The sequence below is a fragment of the Macrosteles quadrilineatus genome, unplaced genomic scaffold (assembly GCF_028750875.1).
Source record: "Macrosteles quadrilineatus isolate MER2022 unplaced genomic scaffold, UCM_ALF_1.0 Scaffold_1__1_contigs__length_201487025, whole genome shotgun sequence".
In the NCBI taxonomy this organism is placed as follows: domain Eukaryota; kingdom Metazoa; phylum Arthropoda; class Insecta; order Hemiptera; family Cicadellidae; genus Macrosteles; species Macrosteles quadrilineatus.
The window spans coordinates 169280969-169301172 of record NW_026542594.1 but is presented as its reverse complement, the minus strand read 5'-3'; the positions used below and the strand labels follow the sequence as shown (position 1 = coordinate 169301172).

At 39.0% G+C, this 20204-nt stretch overlaps 1 protein-coding gene across 2 annotated transcripts in view; it reads left to right on the top strand.

Annotated features, from left to right (window-relative positions):
* LOC128989578 (protein dopey-1 homolog) overlaps positions 1-20204 on the top strand; it is a 92795-nt gene that overhangs the window by 37577 nt on the left and 35014 nt on the right. For both annotated transcript variants that reach the window (XM_054411500.1, XM_054411493.1), the window contains 7 exons: positions 175-350; positions 1577-1733; positions 2941-3077; positions 3774-3984; positions 5423-5647; positions 11305-11459; positions 12769-12929. In XM_054411500.1, the coding sequence (XP_054267475.1) occupies positions 175-350; positions 1577-1733; positions 2941-3077; positions 3774-3984; positions 5423-5647; positions 11305-11459; positions 12769-12929 (1222 nt within the window). The remainder of the gene's footprint in view (positions 1-174; positions 351-1576; positions 1734-2940; positions 3078-3773; positions 3985-5422; positions 5648-11304; positions 11460-12768; positions 12930-20204) is intronic.

Here is a 20204-nt window from a genome sequence, read left to right as displayed (position 1 = left end):
CAGCCTACAGTTTTCCCACAGGCTATAGTTTGCTTATCACTGTTCTACAGTATATTAATAAAGTAAAATAAATTAACGTACTAGGATTAATCCTCAAGAAAAAAGTGATTACTAAATACAAAACTAGGTTTATCAGTTAATACATGTCACTAACACCCTGCCCCGCATGTGCAGATTGAGGGGTTGTGTGCGTGTGTGCATGACACCTCTGTGTTGGTGCAACGCAGTGCTCTGGACTTGCTGCTCATCGGCTTCCCCATGCACAACAGTCAGCTGGTCAAGTCGGACATGACACGGCTCGTCACGGCTTCCCTGGCCACCATCCTGCGACGGGACATGTCTCTCAACAGGTACATAGATAATGCTTACAGTCTACCAACAGTTCATAAAATCACCTTATTTCGTCACTAGGGTCTAAAGTGATTCTTTTCAGCCTGAGCTTAATAACAACAAAGATGAATCCTTGGGGAATGAGTGAGGGTGGAAAAGAACAACACTTTTCACGCAAGTGATGAACTATATTTTATTATGCTACACCATTCAGCTACATAATTTAGATAAATTGCTTCCCTAAATTAGCTCCAAAAGTGGTTACCTTCTTGTTTTGCTATTTAATATTAACAGCTGTTCTTGTCATTTAGATGCAAGATGTATTGCAGACGTTTAGAAGCAATCTTTTACAGTATGGTTTGCCCTGACTGATCCTGTTATAGTAAGCTTGTTTACTCCTCCTATCATCCACTTAACTTAAATTCTTTTATCTCAGACACAGTATCAATATAATGTGAGTGCAATTATTTGAAATAGATTTTATTTTACAGTTTTAGTTTGTAAATATGTTTTTTTTTCAACATAAAATGTTTAAGAAAAAAACTTGTCAATTATATTTTAGCATTAAATTTTTCTTTAAAATCAGGACTTTGACACCTAGCATTAACTTAACGACTTTAACACCTGTAAGTCTACCTTATATTGATTATTGGTTTCTGAATAAAAAATAAATTTTTGTCACAAAAAAAATATCACTAATTCTGCGCTAATGTACTTATACCTTGCATAACTGATCTTGCTGTATTAACCTTATATGCCGCAAGTTATCGTCTATGTTTAGAAGCAAATAACTCAAAACAACTAAATTTTTATAGGGATCTGCAGAACAATTTTAAATCTGGGACAAGAATAGATTTTGTCCCTTAATTTTCAAGGTGGGACTGGACACAATGTCATAATGCCCAATAAGCTTAAACTGTTTCTATTTATGACAAAATGTTAGTAAGTGTACTTTTGAGATGGTTTTAATACTAGTAATACAGGCATTATTGTATGCAAAAGCATCACACTACTTTGAAAAAAAAATCAGTCAGAACTTAAGGTAAATGGTTCTACTTAACATAGGCCTAAATATTTTTACGGTGCATCATTAATTCTGAAGGAACATAAACCTATGAGACTGATTCTTATCATCTCATGTGGTCATTGTAAAATCATGAACATTTACGGCGTTCCTCGATGATCGTCAAACCAAATTGTACCGTCGCTTTCCCGCAGACCCCTCAACGTTTGTTTCTACTTGCAGGAGGTTGTATGCTTGGCTGCTCGGCTCGGAGGTGAACATCTCTCTGCTTAGCTCTGAGCATCCTTTGGTCAAGAAGTGTAAAAGTTCCGAGTCACTGGCTTCGTCCAACCTCGCCAACTTGTATTTTGAGATGTACTCCAGAGAAATGTTAGTGCAGGTGAGGAGCTGGTTTGGAGTTTTATGTTAAACTTTTGTTTGTAAAGGGTTATTGTTTCTGAACATTTTATGAGGATTTCATATTGTTCTTGTGAGAATGATAGTTTCTAGTTGTAATTGTTGTTACTGATACCAAATGCTAGATTGTCGATTTAAGAAACACTGTAAATTAGGGGTTATTGGTTTTTGTTGACACAATTTAAATTTGAAGTAAGGTTTTTTTGTCTACAGTTTAACCCTCAACATCTAATTATTATCTGACTGTCTGCTGCTCTTTCTCCTGTTTCCTGGAAATAGAAGTCTGAAGTTGAATCTCTTAAGTGTATCCTAATGTTATTCCACAGCCAAGTAAAACTTGACTGAGCTTTTACATTTTATGGGGATTTACACGTTTTGGGGTATCTGTTGATTTGAAACTGATCTGTTTGCCCAAAGTGTGGACTGAACGAAATGCTTGGCGTAGTTCCAGGTGTCCTCTCTGTGGAATATAGTTCAGTTGACGTTTGCGACATCAAGATTATGCCTCTGCAAAAACCTGAAGTGTCATCATAATATTTTATAAGAGTTATAGCATCAAAATTTGTAAAAGTAAAATTTGTTTCCCCATTGTCGTAATCAACCAAAAATTTATTTGTTTCTACTTGCAGGGGGTAGTATGCCTGGTTGCTCGGCTCCAAAGTGAACAACTCTTGATTACTTCTTTGATTACCAGCAGTAATAGAGTACAACCCTGTTCACACGAGCCTCAATTACAAGTGCACATTTCAAATCTCCTTGAAAACTCTATAACACATACTGTTAAATTAGCCTCTATAACATGACTATTTCTATCATAACAATGTTTAGGTTTGTTTAAGGAAATCATAGTGTAACATAGAACACTTATAACAAGTTGTTTTTAGAAGTCTACCTTGATAACAACTACTTCTGTAACTGTATTCATAATTTTCCCAGAATTCACTAGAACATATGTTTTGCAGGAAGACTCATATACTAGAACAAGTTTAGACTTCACTCATTATAAAGATAATAAGCGCATTTCATTAACCTTAATAACACAACTGCTAGCCGGAATTACCTTGATAACACAACCATCAACAATAAGAGCACCTCGATGACAAGACTATTCAACTAATCCCCTCAAGGCACTTCTTATTGAGGTTTTACTGTATCTTTGAATATTGTAGTGAAGTAGTGACATGTTGTAGGCCATCAAGAATGTGCTGAGTGAAGCGACAGGTCAGAATCCACATGACCTTCGACCTTACAGACTGCTGGTGTCCCTGCTGGACAAGGTAGACATCGGGCCTGTCATACTGGACGACATCCTCTTTGAGGTCTTCAGGTCAGATATTCAGGACACACTAGTCAATCTTTGACTGTACAAGTATTCTGTAGAAGAATTCACTAGACTTGATACATTATAATATGTTTCACCTCTTCTGAGTATGATAACTCGAGCAAAAATGGTTGGATTTAAACATCTGGTAAAATGGTGTAAACCTGTGTTTTTTCACTAATGGGGTTTTCCCAATATTGAACCTCAATACATAACATTTCGCAATTTATTAATGACTACTGTGTAGAGCATGTAACAAAATTAGTATATTTTTTTGTTTGTGTCTAACTTTACAAATTTGTATACTTTTTTTAGGAAACGGTCCAAACCTTGGTCTTGTAACTATCTATTATCTAGTATCTAATGTATAATATTGAAGGTTGTACAAGAATTATATAGAGAATATTATTAAAAATTATAAATATTCTCAGGTTATTTTCATAGAGATTAAGTAAACTGTAGCTTGTTATAATTATCAAACTATTACCATAAAACAAAACAAAACACTTGACCACCTCACCTGCAGATGAGTATTCATCCAACACAATGCTATTTAAATAAGGAATAAGTCTGACATGTTTAAGGAAAATATTTGAGGAATTATCAGGGAAATACAAATTTTCTTAGTATGCTACGCTGTAGCAGGGGTAGTTTTAATTTTTTCACGTTTGTAAAAATATTAAAATGTCTTCAAATTTTCAGGCTTTTGTACTTGTGTTGCTCTGGTTCCACCAAGTCTAACAGCGTTGAGCTGTTCAAGTCAGCTAACCTGCTGTTCTCGTCCCTGGAGCCCAAGTATATGTGGCAATACTGTGGACAGCTGGTCGCCTCTGCTTGTGGCCGAACCCACAATTCAGATTCAGAGTCCTCACCTGTCCATCAAGTCGGTTCTGGGGATCCCGGCTTAGTAGAGGTTTGTGTCACAAGTTTTTCAGTTTTTAATATTGGCACGTAAGTTTTATTATGAACGTTTTCTGGTTTTAATCTAGTGACTCAAGAATTTAGTATGACTTAAAAAATTGGATTTCTAATTGATAGAGCATGACATGTTTTAGAATTTTTTTCTTTTCATGTCCAAAGCTTTGGCTTTTAAAAGATGTTCCCATTAATTTGCATCACCTTGTCAATGACATACCTCCACAAGTATTGAGGTATATCTTTTCTGTTGATACTTAAAGGGAAGTAACCTAACACCAGATTCATGATTCAGCCATGAGACTACAAAAGTAACTATTTCCTAGCATTAATCTGTTTGTTTATTTTCCTTTGGAAGATTGTAGGCCTATTTGTTTACTTTTCTATTCAATCCATTTTACGTTATGAAATAAAATAAGTCACTGAAAGACAATTTTTATATCTACAATATTGAGAGAATAAAAAAAGGTAAAAATCAAAAATTTGAACACAAAGTAGGCCTATAGTGAAGGGTTCCATTTTAACATTCTAGATTTGAAGTAATACTGTCTTTGATTCTAGACCTTAGGCCCCTTTTATTCACCGCGGTTGCCCGCCACGGTTTTATAAATGCATGGCCGTAAATGGGTGCTTTTATTCAAATAGGAGCGGTCTCAGAAGTTGCAGGTACCCGCGGCGGTTTGTAAATTCACCCGCTTGCACTTAGAAACCGCCGGCGGGTAGCGGTTCGTATATGCATTGTGTTATATGGGATCGTTTATTCAACGCGGGTGCCCGCCGTCGCTCTCGCATTGCTGCCAACCTAAGTCACCAATGTCACTCACTACACGTGGTCTAGTCATTCGGCTGTGGGCATTGTCTACTACATACTATAGTCTATAGTGTGTATAGTTGTTTGGTCATGTACATAGCTGAACCCCTCACCGTTAAAAACGAATTAATGTCATGTTACGGACATAAATACTGAAAGATTTGTTCTGAACTTATCTATAATAAAAAACAGTTAGATTAAACACCACTCTGGTACTATTTGAAACTTTTACAAAGGATTTCTTTTGCTAGATTGTGTTTTTTGCTAGATTTCAGGCTTAAATAGCAGCCGTTGAAGTGAATCAATGACAGTTCTCAGTTGTAAACACTTGTGTTAGACTGGTTAGATTGAAGGAATATACATTAAAAAACAAAGGTTTTAAAAAACAAGGGTTGTCAGCACTGTTACACTATCCACGTGACAGCGGTCGATCGCAGGTGACACACTGGTGCAGCGGTTGCCCGCGGCGGGTGCCCGCTGGCGGGCAATCGCGGTGAATAAAAGGGGCCTTAAGTATTACGGTTTTCTTTGATTCCGGTAAAAATGTAGATGAATTAAAATTGATTTTGCTGTTAGATGTATTTCATTCCCACTATTTTTCTTACACATATTTGATTTCTCACAGGTTTGCGCCCTGACAGAGTTCCTGTTAGACACTGTGTCGCTGGAGACGTACTCCGACACTCCGAGTGAACATCTTCCTGCATTGTTTCTACACATTGTTACCCTGCTGACGGACCACTGTGATATGCTTAGTCCCCTACAGACAGCTAGAGCATTGCAACTGTGTGCCAAGATTCTCACCAGAGTCCAGCCAACAATAACTAGTCACCAGCAGCGCGACTCGGAGGTAACTGCTGAGTAATCTCAAGTAGAAATTATTTATAGTAACCACTAGCCGCCAGCCAATGTTATTAGGTGTAGTCAGGAGGGTCTTAGTCGGGTTTGACATGGTATAGTGGGTTCAAACCCTACTAATCACCCTAAGTGATTATGCCACTACCCTCTGGGCCTACCCTGAAGTAATGTGTAAAATGTTTGTGTTCTAGAGCCCGGCATCCTAGGATGTGAAGGTGGAACAGAAAAACATGAGTATGAGTGTGGCAGAAAGAGAAAGAACTGCCATTAACAAAATTGTAACCTACAAAAATCCCTCTCAATAACTGTTGTTTCTCTTATTCAGATTGTTGCTTTTGTTCAGCAACTGTTATCAAGCAGTAACAGACAGTTGCACAGTTCCAAACATTTAAATTACCTAACATTTAATGTTCGGTGTAGCCTAAATTTAGCTGTCATTTTATAGCGAGAACACCGTCTGTGTCATAGTACAAGGTAAAAATCACTAATGTGATTGCCACAATTATGTTGGTGTTTGTGATAGGCCAAGCCTATTTAATTTGTACCGTTTTTGTGTGTGTGTGTTTGGACTAAATGTAGCGTGAAGTAAAGAAACATGTAGCATATAATTGTATTAGGGGTCTGCGGTACAGAAAATTTAAGGTCGGTACGGTTCGGTACGGTACAATATTTTGTACCTCGGTTCTCGGTACAAAATCGGTACGGTACGCGGCTACCCGTATTTTTGCGGTTTTCTGCTCAGAACTGTATTTAGACCATTATTTTTAACTTTAATACATTGACATTACTATGAAAATTGATAGTATCCTACTTTCCTGGTATTCTAACAACAATTACTGTACCACACATTATTAAAACAAAACCTTTTACTACTACGAGGATTGTGTCAAGAAAAATCACAGTTAAGATAAAGGCTTTACCTATTTTACTCTGAGATACTTTGAATAGCCATGATAAAAGTGGTTTTAAAAATAGGGTAAGAGTTTTTAGGAATAAACATGTTTGAAAATTTATTGGCAAGATAATTTCACACAACTGGTAAATTATTTCCAACCAACACAATGTCTAGTTGTTTTTTAGATTTTTAAAAACATATAAAAGCATTCAGTACAAAGACAGTGTAGCTGCCAGCTGTTCACAGCAGACAACAATAAACAACTGGAGGATATGATGAAGTAATGGCAAAGAGCATCTTTTTTATCAGCTCCAAAACTAGTTTATAAGATCGGGTCGGATTCGATACGGATATCCGAACCGGGCCCAAATTCGATATCCGACACTATCCGTTATATATCCGACTTTTTCGGATAGGCAATATATTTTGACGTTTTGGACAGAAAACTTAATCTCCATAGCCACCATTAGGTTCCCAGGACAAAATTACAGCAATACGTTTCCAACGACCTAACACCAAACGGCAAAGAAGCCGTATGATGCAATACTGATAACTAGTTTAGTCGTTATCGGCTGTTTTGCTTTACGATTAGATTCGTCTGGAACGAACAGACATAAAGCAGAAAAGAACTACCATGGTCAAATGAAAGTCAACTTTTGCTTGTCTCGCTCCTGATACTAGGGGCGCTGCGTAATAGTTTTTTTTACAGAACTGTTTCAAAGTAGAAAAATCTAGCCTACTACTGTGATGTTACGTAAACAATAGATTTAATGTTTCCCGAAAAAAGTCAGAATAGAAACAATAGAAAGGCAAACAATAGAAAGGTGGGAGGGGTTGGGCAATGACCTCGAAAGGAACGCGGGTAGTGAGTCAAGTAGGACCGGAGGGGGAAGGGGTGGGTAAGACCTTGAAGCTTTAAATAGACTTGCACTACTTCCCTAAACCTAAAGGACTGGCCGGCGAGTGGTATTCCAATCACAGGACAAGATACGTTGTTTTTTGGGTATTCATTGCCCGGTTTGACTTTGGATTGTCTTACTGTGTAGAAACTTTGAATAATAAAAGATAAAGTTAGAACTAACCACGATTATTTAGCATTGATTGTGTACATATTAAATGATTAAACTATAGGGACCATGGATATATACAAACTTTTGTCAACATCAAAATACAATATTGCACAATCGTGATATTTTAGGTCATTGACTCAATTATGCATCTGGTATTGCTGTTTCAGAAGAGAAGCACGTTGATAAATTATAAATTGATATTCCCGTAGTTAAAAAGAATTATTTTATAAACCTATAAAACAAAATCATAAAATCTTACATAAAGATAACAATAACGGAAATTGTAAAAAGGGTATAAAGATAACAACGTCATTCTTTCTCTTTGTTCTTCTATTTCTTGGGTTTCCCTTCATACGCATTCAACAAGTTGCCATGGTTACTAATCACCCATGTCGTTATCACCGAGTGCAGCCGAGCGGCACTAATGAGGGTCGGACCTTCTTGGGGGTGAACAATAGACGGCTTATCAGACCCTCCCCTCCCCCGTGGTCTGGAGAAAGCTTGTAAACAAACTATTGCACAAGCGCAATGAATACACAAACTATATAGTTTGTGTATTCATTGACAAGCGTGACTTGACATTGGGCTGACAGTAGGCGTAGGCTTGAATAACGAAAAAAAAATTATGCAAACAACAACTATCAACAACAACTATGCTTGTGGTTTCGTTAATAGAAAGATAAAATATCTATAACAAATATTTTAAGTTATAAAATAAGATTGTACATTAGTTACAAGTTTAATATGTAGCCATAAACAGTTTTATGGCAGTAGGCAATGGCCAGCGGCAAATTTAATATTCACGAAAATACTGACTGAGTTCAAGATAACATTTAACAGTCATCATAAAACTATTATATTTATGATAAAATAGAATTGGGGGAAGTCGTGAAGAAATAAAAGTGATAAAACTCAACAGTTCTTGGAAGTACTTGAATACAACAATTATTGTCGTGATAAAATGTTAATGGACTTGGGACTGCTAATGGGGTTTTTATTGCATCATCACCCTAGTAATAAATTATGAAGATCGTAAACATACATCTGATAAGACTTTTATGTGCTTGGAACCAACTGTCGTTAACTACGATAGTAACTGAAAGTAATTTATTATTATAATTAGGGATGGACGGGATTGAATTTTTAGTTCGGGACGGGACGGGACGGGATTTTTATTTCCTTCCCGATTTTCGGGACGGGACGGGACGGGATTTTTTTCTGTGCATAAAAAGAAAGTAATGTATTGCAGTTACAAAAAAGACATACGAAATCAATTTTTACCATTTGTGGCACTGATCTATAAAAACCAAAAAATGGGTAACAATTTACAGGTACCTATAGAAACTTGTGACTCGCGGGTCACGGGGTGATCGTCTGTATGACTCACGGGTCACGGGGTGATCGTCTGTATGACTCACGGTCAACGGTCATGGCGCGATCGTCGTCATGACTCGCGGTCACGGGGTTATCGTCGGTATGACTCCACGGTCACGGCGCGACCGTCGTCATGACTCGCGGTCACGGCACGATCGTCGGTATGACGCGCGGTCACGGCGCGATCGTCGGTATGACTCCGCGGTCACGGGGTTATCGTCAGTATGACTCCACGGTCACGGCGCGATCGTCGTCATGACTCCACGGTCACGGCGCGATCGTCGTCATGACTCGCGGTCACGGGGTTATCGTCGGTATGACTCCACGGTCACGGCGCGATCGTCGTCATGACTCGTGGTCACGGCGCAATTGTCGGTATGACTCGCGGTCACGGCGCGATCGTCGGTATGACTCCGCGGTCACGGCGCGATCGTCGGTATGACTCCGCGGTCACGGCGAGATCGTCGTCATGACTCGCGGTCACGGGGTTATCGTCGGTATGACTCCACGGTCACGGCGCGATCGTCGTCAAGACTCGCAGTCACGGCGAGATCGTCGTCATGACTCGCGGTCACGGCGCGATCGTCGTCATGACTCGCGGTCACGGCGCGATCGTCGGTATGACTCCGCGGTCACGGGGTTATCGTCAGTATGACTCCACGGTCACGGCGCGATCGTCGTCATGACTCGCGGTCACGACGCGATCGTCGTCATGACTCGCGGTCACGGGGTTATCGTCGGTATGACTCCACGGTCACGGCGCGATCGTCGTCAAGACTCGCAGTCACGGCGAGATCGTCGTCATGACTCGCGGTCACGGCGCGATCGTCGTCATGACTCGCGGTCACGGCGAGATCGTCGTCATGACTCGCGGTCACGGGGTTATCGTCGGTATGACTCCACGGTCACGGCGCGATCGTCGTCAAGACTCGCAGTCACGGCGAGATCGTCGTCATGACTCGCGGTCACGGCGCGATCGTCGTCATGACTCGTGGTCACGGCGCGATCGTCGGTATGACTCCGCGGTCACGGGGTTATCGTCAGTATGACTCCACGGTCACGGCGCGATCGTCGTCATGACTCGCGGTCACGACGCGATCGTCGTCATGACTCGCGGTCACGGGGTTAGCGTCGGTATGACTCCACGGTCACGGCGCGATCGTCGTCATGACTCGCGGTCACGGGGTTATCGTCGGTATGACTCCACGGTCACGGCGCGATCGTCGTCATGACTCGCGGTCACGGCGAGATCGTCGTCATGACTCGCGGTCACGGCGAGATCGTCGTCATGACTCGCGGTCACGGGGTTATCGTCGGTATGAATCCACGGTCACGGCGCGATCGTCGTCATGACTCGCGGTCACGGGGTTAGCGTCGGTATGACTCCACGGTCACGGCGCGATCGTCGTCATGACTCGCGGTCACGGGGTTATCGTCGGTATGACTCCACGGTCACGGCGCGATCGTCGTCATGACTCGCGGTCACGGCGAGATCGTCGTCATGACTCGCGGTCACGGCGCGATCGTCGTCATGACTCGCGGTCACGGCGCGATCGTCGTCATGACTCGTGGTCACGGCGCAATTGTCGGTATGACTCGCGGTCACGGCGCGATCGTCGGTATGACTCCGCGGTCACGGCATGATCGTCAGTATGACTCTGCGGTCACGGCGCGATCGTCGGTAGGACTCCGCGGTCACGGCGCGATCGTCGGTAGGACTCCGCGGTCACGGCGCGATCCTCGGTATGACTTGGGGTCACGGCGCGATCGTCGGTAGGACTCCGCGGTCACGGCGCGATCGTTGGTATGATTCGCGGTCACGGCGCGGTCGTCGGTAGGACTCCGCGGTCACGGCGTAATCGTCGAAATGACTTCGTCTCCTGCGTTCGCGGACCTATCGCTCGCAATAACGGCTTTATCGGCACTCGCGAAGCGGAAAAATCGCCGACGATCGGACCAAATCCCGTCCCGAAAAATTCCCGTGTCAAATGTAATCCCGTCCCGATAATCGGGAATATTATTTTCCCGAAAAATTCCCGAAATTTCGGGACCCGTCCATCCCTAATTATAATAGGCTGTACCGAACCGAATTTGTACCGTGTAAAATGCTGTACCGAACCGATGACGGTAATTAAGCTTGTACCGTACCGTACCGACTTTTTCGGTGCACCGCAGACCCCTAAATTGTATACAACTTGGAACTGCTAACGACAGGTAGGTATTGTAGCAAAATTTGTAGTATTCAACACAATTTAAGTACTAATACAAATCAATTTTAACATCATTACTACACCAACTCTGTCACCATAGGAACAACAGAAGGATGGTACAGGGACAGACACCACCAGTATATCCGATACAGCCAGCCAGTCCAGCCACACATCTGTCGCTACTACGTCCCCCGCAACTGCAGCTGTATCGTCACATCACTCAGTATTGGAGCAGTGCCTCAGGCAGTATGAAAAGTAAGTCTTGTGGAATTACTATTATTTCAAACTATAGGGTGGTTAATTTTGTTTAAGGCTCCAGGCCAGGATTTTGAATTGTAGACTATAGAGGGGATTATTGCACCATTAAAAATATAGGGTGATAAAGGATTCTTTTGGTTGATGGGTTGAACAGAAAACTAACCTTACTGACAAAAATAGTGGAAAGTACACTAATAAACATATTACATAGAATTGTTTTAACTACCATAGTCCGTTCACAAAATTTAGGCGATTTAAGGGGAAGGTTTTCTGAGTTCCCCCACCACTTCTAGGGCACTTTTTTTAGCCGTCGGCTGTTGTTTCATAGTTGTGTGAAATGGAGAGGATGGAATCGTTTCCCCTCAAACCTCAGACATTTTTTGAACAGAGTATAGTTAGTTCCTTCTTCAGTTGTAGAGTCTTTCTTCTTGTTGTAGCTATTTTGACGTAATTTCTAGAGATAATTTTAAATAACAAACTGGAGAAGCCCTGATTATGTGAGATGTTGGTGTTCAGAGAGGCGACATCTACTGACTAGAATCATGTTGGGTGGTAAGGGGGTGCGAATCTCAGACAAAGGTTAAAGGAAATGATTAGTATTTTTTACCCAACCAAGAAGACTGCACAACGGGTTTCAGAAGAGAGTCGAGGAAATTAATATTCTTCAAGATGTTACAAGCTTACAACATTATGTTATGAAGCTTACACATGAACAGAGACTCTATATAACCGTCAAAGGAGCTAGTAGTTTTAAAAATTCCATGTTTCATATGTTTAAATGTTTTGTTTTTCTTGTTTTATACGAGTTCATGTATTCAGAGAGTTGTGTACTTTCAACTATTTTCTCCAGTAATGTAGTGTAGGCCTGCTGTTCAACCTATCCACTGCAAAGGTCTCAAAACCTGGCCTGAATCCATCTTTCCCAAATAATAAAGTGATTAAGTTGGAGGTTCCAAATTAAAATTTAGTTGATATGCTATATAGTTTTTTTTATTAGGGATAATTTTGTTTGAACTGACATTAAACGTAAACAATTTTATCTGTGAAATTACGGCACAGACTTCACCTCTTTCGATGAAAATATTCCATCACTTAATTGTTGCGAAATTTGATGGATTACACTCAAAACATCATCCTTCAGCTCCAAAATCAGGTTGCGTTAGGTTGCATTCTGATCCAGTAACCCCTTTGTCAATTGATCTTGCTGACCAATTTTGATCCTCGAAACAAGAGATTAAACATCCGGTAAACTATGATATTAATTAATTATAAAATTATTCCTAAATTAATAGAAACCTTGTTACAGATTTTATGTCACATTTGTCTACGGCACCAGACTGAAGGTTGGAGAGACCAAGAGCATTTCAGTTTTGCTAGAAACATTAAGAATCAAGTCAAATCAGACAAGTTATGAGGAACGAGCAAAGCAGCTAGAAACACTGCTAAGGGCTGTACTTGATGATAAAGGTAAGTGAAGGCAAACCATAGTGTTACAAAAATCAAAACAATATTTTGGGTTGTTTCATAACGTCCAAAAACCGAATTTTAATTCATTTCACATTATTCTTAGTCTTATCCAAAAATAGAGATAACGCGAAAAGCATAGTATTTCTATATGCTTTGGACAAAATATTCACTTCAGTTCCTGAGGTCCTGGGTTCAAATCCCGCCAAATCACCAGTGGATTTTATCTAAGTGATAATGCCGAAATCCCTATGTCTAGTCTGTTGTAATGTGAAAATCAATTCAGAACTTGTGCCTAGCACCTTAGAAAAAAAGGGAAAAAAAATATGTCCAACCTTACTGCTTGAACAGCTGTGGTGTACTCTCTAGCTATGAATACTCTGACTGACCTGACCTTATAAAAAAAATATTTAGAATATGTATTTGACTTTACCTTATGACTGTTTTGAGTCATTAATTCAATCGTATGGATACAAGGAAACTGAAAAGTTAAATTTATGACAGTTACAAATAACTTTTAAATGTAACACAGAAAAAAGTTAATTTTTGTGTATGCTGCTCTCACATCAATTAAGAACCAATATTGTCAACTTACATGTGAAAATAACCATCAATCAGTTAAGAGTGGGAACTAAGTAACACTAAAATGAAATTTACTCCAAGGAGTATAAGTCAAAGTCAAAGTCAAAGTCTTTATTGCCATTAAATACAACAAGTACAATAGGCTCGTCATTTAAATAAACAAAACATGCAAAATCAAATCCATCAACAAACAATTCAAATAAATAAGCTCTAGTCAAAAAACAAAACAAGAAAACATGCACAAACCATGCAGGTGTACCTGAAAATGACTCAAACGGTTACCACCAGATTGCTTTTGTCACAGTTGAAAAATTCGGATATGTGGTAAAAAGGATTTAGAGTGAGCCAATTTTTTACAAAAGTCAATGTATTATTTTTAACTATAATACATTGACATTACTATGCCACTTCTATATATAGACTCGTCCCCGGTGACGTCACCACCTGGGGATTCCCCAGTCCCGTGACGCGGGGACCGCGAACTTGGCTCTTGGGGCAGTGTCCGTAAAACTGTTTAAAAACGCTTATATCTCGAAAACGGCTTGAGATACAGCAAAACGGTTGAAATTCTGGCACACATAGTGGGTGTCAACTTTTGATTATAAACAATATTACAACATTAAAAAATCAAAAAGTAAAAAAAAATTTAACATTATTTTATATGGGTAGCGCGTAGTTAGGAAACTAAAAAACATTTAAGCCTTAAACAGCTACATCTAACAATGTAAGACAAGATACAGAACATGCAATAACATAATTTGAGACCTAGTAGGCTTGCATAACAACGAAAAAAAAATTATGCAAACAACAAATATGCTTGTGGTTTCTCAATAGAAAGATAAAATATTTATAACAAATAGTTTAACTTATAAATAAGATTGTAGATTAGATTGGTTACAAGTTTAATATGTAGCACCTAACAGTTTTATGGCAGTAGGCAATGCCAGCGGCAAATTGAATATTCACGAAAATAATGACTTGAGTTAGAGATAACATTTAAGAGTCATCATAAAACTATTATTTTTATGATAAAATAGAATTGGGGAAAGTCGTAAAGATATAAAAGTGATAAAACTCAACAGTTCTTGTAAGTACTTGAATACAACAATTATTGTCGAGATAAAATGTTACTGTCGTGATAAAATGTTAATGGATTTGGGACTGCTAATGGGTTTTTTATTGCATCATCACCCCAGTAATAAATTATGAAGATCGTAAACAAACATCTGATAAGACTTTTATGTGCTTGGAACCAACTGTCGTTGACTACGATAGTAAACTGAAAGTAATTTATTATTATAATAGGCTGTACCATGCTGTACCGAACCGATGACGGTAATTAAGCTTGTACCGTACCGTACCGACTTTTTCGGTGCACCGCAGACCCCTAGTTTAAAATGAACCATTGCTGAGCCAAGGCCAAAGAGTCATGCACTGCTGACTGAGCCAGGAACCAGTTTTTATCAGACGAAAATAAAGTTGTGTCGTCTGCAAATAGAATAATGTGACTATTAACATGGTAATGCAAATCATTAATGGCAATCAAAAATAAGAGGGGTCCCAAGATAGAGCCTTGGGGAACTCCATGGAGCACATCACCTTTCTCTGAAAAAGTCCCATTCCAACTAACAACTTGTTTCCTATTTGACAGGTAAGAGGAAACCACTTTGAGGGCAACATCTCCTAGACCATAGAATTTAAGTTTTATTAGAAGGGCATTGTGAGGAATGCAGTCAAAAGCACGTGACAAGTCGCAAAGAATTGCATGTGTTGACTTTTTGGACTCAAAAGACTTGATAATTTCACACACCAAGGACTCTACAGCTAATATTGTCGATTTGGCTTTCCTAAAGCCAAACTGTGAGGGAACTAGGAGATTGTTCTCCTCAAAGTAGGAATACATTTGAGAGAACATTACAGATTCCATAACTTTGGCAAAAACAGGTATGATAGACACAGGTCTGTAACTAGACAAACTTTCACGGGGACCTTTTTTATAAATTGGGACTGTTTTAGCTACTTTTAGGGCATCTGGGAAACAACCAGTTGCAAGACAGTTGTTTATCAGAATTGTGAGCTCAGGTGCAACTGTGTGTATAACTTGCTTAACAGTATCTGTTGACAAATCATAAACATCCCTACTTTTAGAGGCTTTGAAGTTGTGAACAATCTTTACAATATCATTTGGTTTTGTGGGAGTGAAAGAGAAACTTGTGTTTACCCTGGGAATATTAACAGTAAAATTGGAATCTACAAAAGGTATATCAGGTATTTTCCCAACAATATCGTTGACACTTTGGATAAAATAATTTATAAATAAAAAACTTTTTTAAACAAAACGTTTTTAAACGCCCTAAAAAGTAGAAAATAATTTACAAATAATTTATAAATATGTTGAGAGAGTATAAATACTTGTACGATTTAAAACGAAAAACGTGGGGTGCATGCAATAGATAGTTTACAATTACCTTCACCTACTGAACTAATGTATTATTATCAATTAATTACATGCACCCAACGTTTTTCGTTTTAAATCGTACAACTATTTATACTCTCTCAACATATTTATAAATTATTTGTAAATTATTTTCTACTTTTTAGGGCGTTTAAAAACGTTTTGTTTAAAAAAGTTTTTTATTTATAAATTATTTTATACTTTTTAGTTTTAATAAAAGGCTGAGAAGTCTCCACAAATGAGTTGCTGGAATAAATATCGTAGGCTGGTGGAATGCTTGAGCTCCTCTGATAGGTGGCTACTAAAACAAATCTCCAAAAAACATAACGTTGATGCCACCGAATGGTTCACTTTCCTCCTTCTTCATTTGTCGCAACCTAGAGTCGATCATGCACAACATTTCGTATGGGACCATGGAAATCTCATCGATGAACAGGAATTTGATATCCTTCTACTGACTTCGAAGGATCTTCAAATAGTTACCAGTGAGTGGTGACAAATGTTGTACAGTACCATTTTTCCATCTTTTTCAACTGGTAATTTAAATAATGTGTGCAGCGTAGTTCCGCCAATAAGTCTAGCCGCAACACCAGTCAATGCACCAACGTTAACTGCTTTCTTGCCATAGCAACGATTGACCTGTTCTTTTAGCACATTGAATGTGAATGTTTTACCAACTCCAGCACCTCCGGTGACAAACATTCTGATGCGATTTGGGTTTCCATTCAATTGGGTCTGGATACTGCGAGTAATGGTGTTAAATATATCTCGCTGTTGTAAATTCATTGCAGAACACACATTCTGGAACTGCTCATTTGCCATAGCTCTTTCGGTAACTCCATCTTCAAGTTCTGCCTCAACATTTTCTTCTGGACTTTCAAGAAGATTGAAAGCATGTGCCTGATTGAATGCAGTTTCAAGTTGTCTGTTTCTGGCACGATATATTTCAAGGTATGCATTTGTTTCTCTCAATTGATCTTCTCGAGCAATAAAAGACTCGCGTGCATTGTTATGCTCATCAATTAACTCATTCTCAGAGTAAAATGGTACATATTGTACCAGCAGACTGTAGAGGTAATTTTCAGGATCTGTCTGCATTTGAAAGAATGGCACTCTTACAACAGCTGGGACATTTCTTATTACCATTTTCGTATTGTTTTACAGTTTGATGAGTCTTTGTTTAATTTGTTGACCGTCTTCTTCTGCCTCTATGCTTTTCAACTTCCCGTTGAGCATAGGCCTGCCGCTGACGTAGTAGTCTTGCCGATTTACAAACCTCCGATTCCTGTTGAAGCTTAACTAGTCTTTTTTTTCTTTCTCTAGGCGTCGCTTGCGTTTGGTGACTGTCTCCTTGACCATAATATGAGTTATCGTGCAATATTCACAAATAATTGTTATTATTACATGTTTACAGTTCGTTAATCCGAAAACTCACAATATATAATAATTTAACTATAGTTTGTTATGGAATTTCTCTGCAATGCATTCACTCGAAATATTTATTGTTTACTTTATAGAATACTAAACAAACAAAAATTGACATTATTTACAAACACCTTGATACCTACAATCAGATTGTTTATCTTTATTTTGAAATGTTTGTTTATATAAAGAATCTCTTGGGAGCATAACCTGTACCTCTTAACCTCTGCTCTTCGAACTGTCAAATTTAAGTATTTACAGCTGACTTAAATTAGTTGATATATTTACATCCTTTCAAAATGTAAACATGAAAAATTTGGAAGCCCATGGGGCGTAGCCCAAGGGAAATATGAAAATTAAATGATATAATATTGCATTGTCATGCATTTGTGAGCTATGTTTCAAATTTCAAGTCTCTAGCTTATCGGGAACATCGTTTAAAATTGATATCAAAATTTGTAGGAAAGCGAGCAAGTAAAAACAAGCCCATGGGGCGTAGCGCGAAAGGAAATATAAAAATTAAATTATATAATATTGCAATGTCATCCATTTGTGAGCTATGTTTCAAATTTCAAGTCTCTAGCTCATCGGGAAGTATCAAAATATGCAAGAAATCTATTTAATAAAAACAAGCCCATGGGGCGTAGCCCAAGGGAAATATGAAAATTAAATTGTATAATATTGCATTGTCTTCCATTTGTGAGATACGTTTCAAGTTTCAAGTCCCTAGCTCATCGGGAAGTTGGTATAAAATCGGTTGCAAAATTTGTAGCGGACAAGAAAGCGACCTAATAAAAACGTTTTAAAATACATTAAAATCAGTTGCTGAGAACTTCGACTCCAAGTTCACTGTTGGTCGAGGTCTGCTGTGATTAATCAAACTCCAAGCTGCCTTACATGGGTTGGATGAGCCTGTGATGAAAGCAGCGTTTGCAGAAATTTTTGCGCTTTTAATACCGTGGCGATACTCCCTGCGCAGACTTCTTACCAAGGGCAGTAACTCAGGCTGACTCTTGGACTGCTCATGGACCAGCATGATCCAGTTCTTCAGATGAGCTAAATCCTCATTATACCAATCAATCTTGCTAGGTGTAGCGTGCAATTTAGTTTTAGGCTGTGAGATTCTTTTTTTCTTTAGAGGAAAACAGAAATCAAAAATACATTTAAAACTATTTAGGAAAAACTCAAAACAGTCTTCGGGTGAAGAAAACATAGTGTGGGCCAAGTGTAAGCCACTAACAGCCCTTGACTGCAACGATTCAGTAAAATTTAGTACTGCATCGTCATTAAAAGACCTGAAATCAACAAACTTGTCTACAGAACAAAGACTATTTATATGTACACGGTAAGGTTTATGTACATAAATACATGTTTGTGATCAGCCACCTGATCTCTGCTTACACCTGCTTTAAAATCAGTCTTACACATGTTAGTAAATATATTGTCTAGAGGAGCAACACCACGAGTGGCCTCGGATATCACACCGTACAAATCAAAGCTTCGCAATAGGTTCTCAAAGTCCTTGGCATCACTGGGGAAATAGACAGGGTTCACTTATGATCGGTACCTATTATCACATACCTCCCTAGTGTCAACAAAAATACTAAACATTTTTCCAGTATATCAAAGAAATTACCCATTTTACCGCTTGGTGATCGGTACATAGTTACAACCACCAATGACAAGTCTGTAATAATTGAAGCAGAAAATTCAACCTCTTTTTCTACACTGTACATTGAGAGGTCCAGAGGCTTGACAGAGTAATTTAGTCTATTATTGAAGTACAGAGCCACGCCTCCAGTTGCAGACGTACGACAAAAACTACTAATTAGTTCCAAGTTCCCAATACTTTTATAGTATTCAATTTCATCTTCAAGCAACTGATGTTCACAGACCATCAGGAAATCTACTTGATTGTCAGAGCATAATAATTTAAGTTCGATTGTCTTATTCCGCAAACACTGAACATTAATCAAACATAGGTTAAGCCTGACACAGTCTATTTCAGAATCAGTAGACTCAACACGATCTTTGCAAACTATTGACCTAAAAAAGGCTTCACATGTGTAGGACCAGGTTTTCTAGGAGTGAATTCCCTAATTAGAGTCCCTACAGGCCAAAAATCAGCATTCAAGATACCGTCAAAGTCATTAATTGGTACACCTACCTTGAAAGATGCATACGTCGGATACTTAGAGGTTAGTTTGACACAGTCAACACTTTTAATACCACCTCGTGTCACATAGTCCACTATAACTTTTTCAGTTACCTCTGGTTGACATCGAGAGATAAACAACCACGATTTCTTCTGCTTCTCCACAATTTTAAGGCTAGAACTGCCTTCATTAGACCCAAAATCAGTTTTTGTGCCAATGATAGGTTTCTTATTAGCTACCTTTTTGACAACAGGCGGATTTTTCACTATTCCGGCAAAACTAGTATTCAGAGGTCTAGGTCTAGGTTGACCAAGTTTAGGCTTAGAAGGCCTGTCACCGGGGATGGTTTCAATTATCAAGCTACGGTTTGAGTCAGATAATGTCTGGTTATTTACACAATTTTTGTCCTGATCTACTATGGGAAATTGCTGACAAGACTTAATCCCACCTACATTATTCACATCTAGGCCTACACCTGGTTGACCTTGGTCAAGGTCATGCATAAGAATTTGGCTTTCCAGTCTTAATAAAATCGTCTAATCTTTTGTTTAGTTTTATATTGTCATCTACGACATCCTTTACCATAGATATCAAACTCACAAAAGAAGAATTCAAAGTAATGAAGTCGTCAACATTGCCAATACAAGAACGTAATCTCTTGAG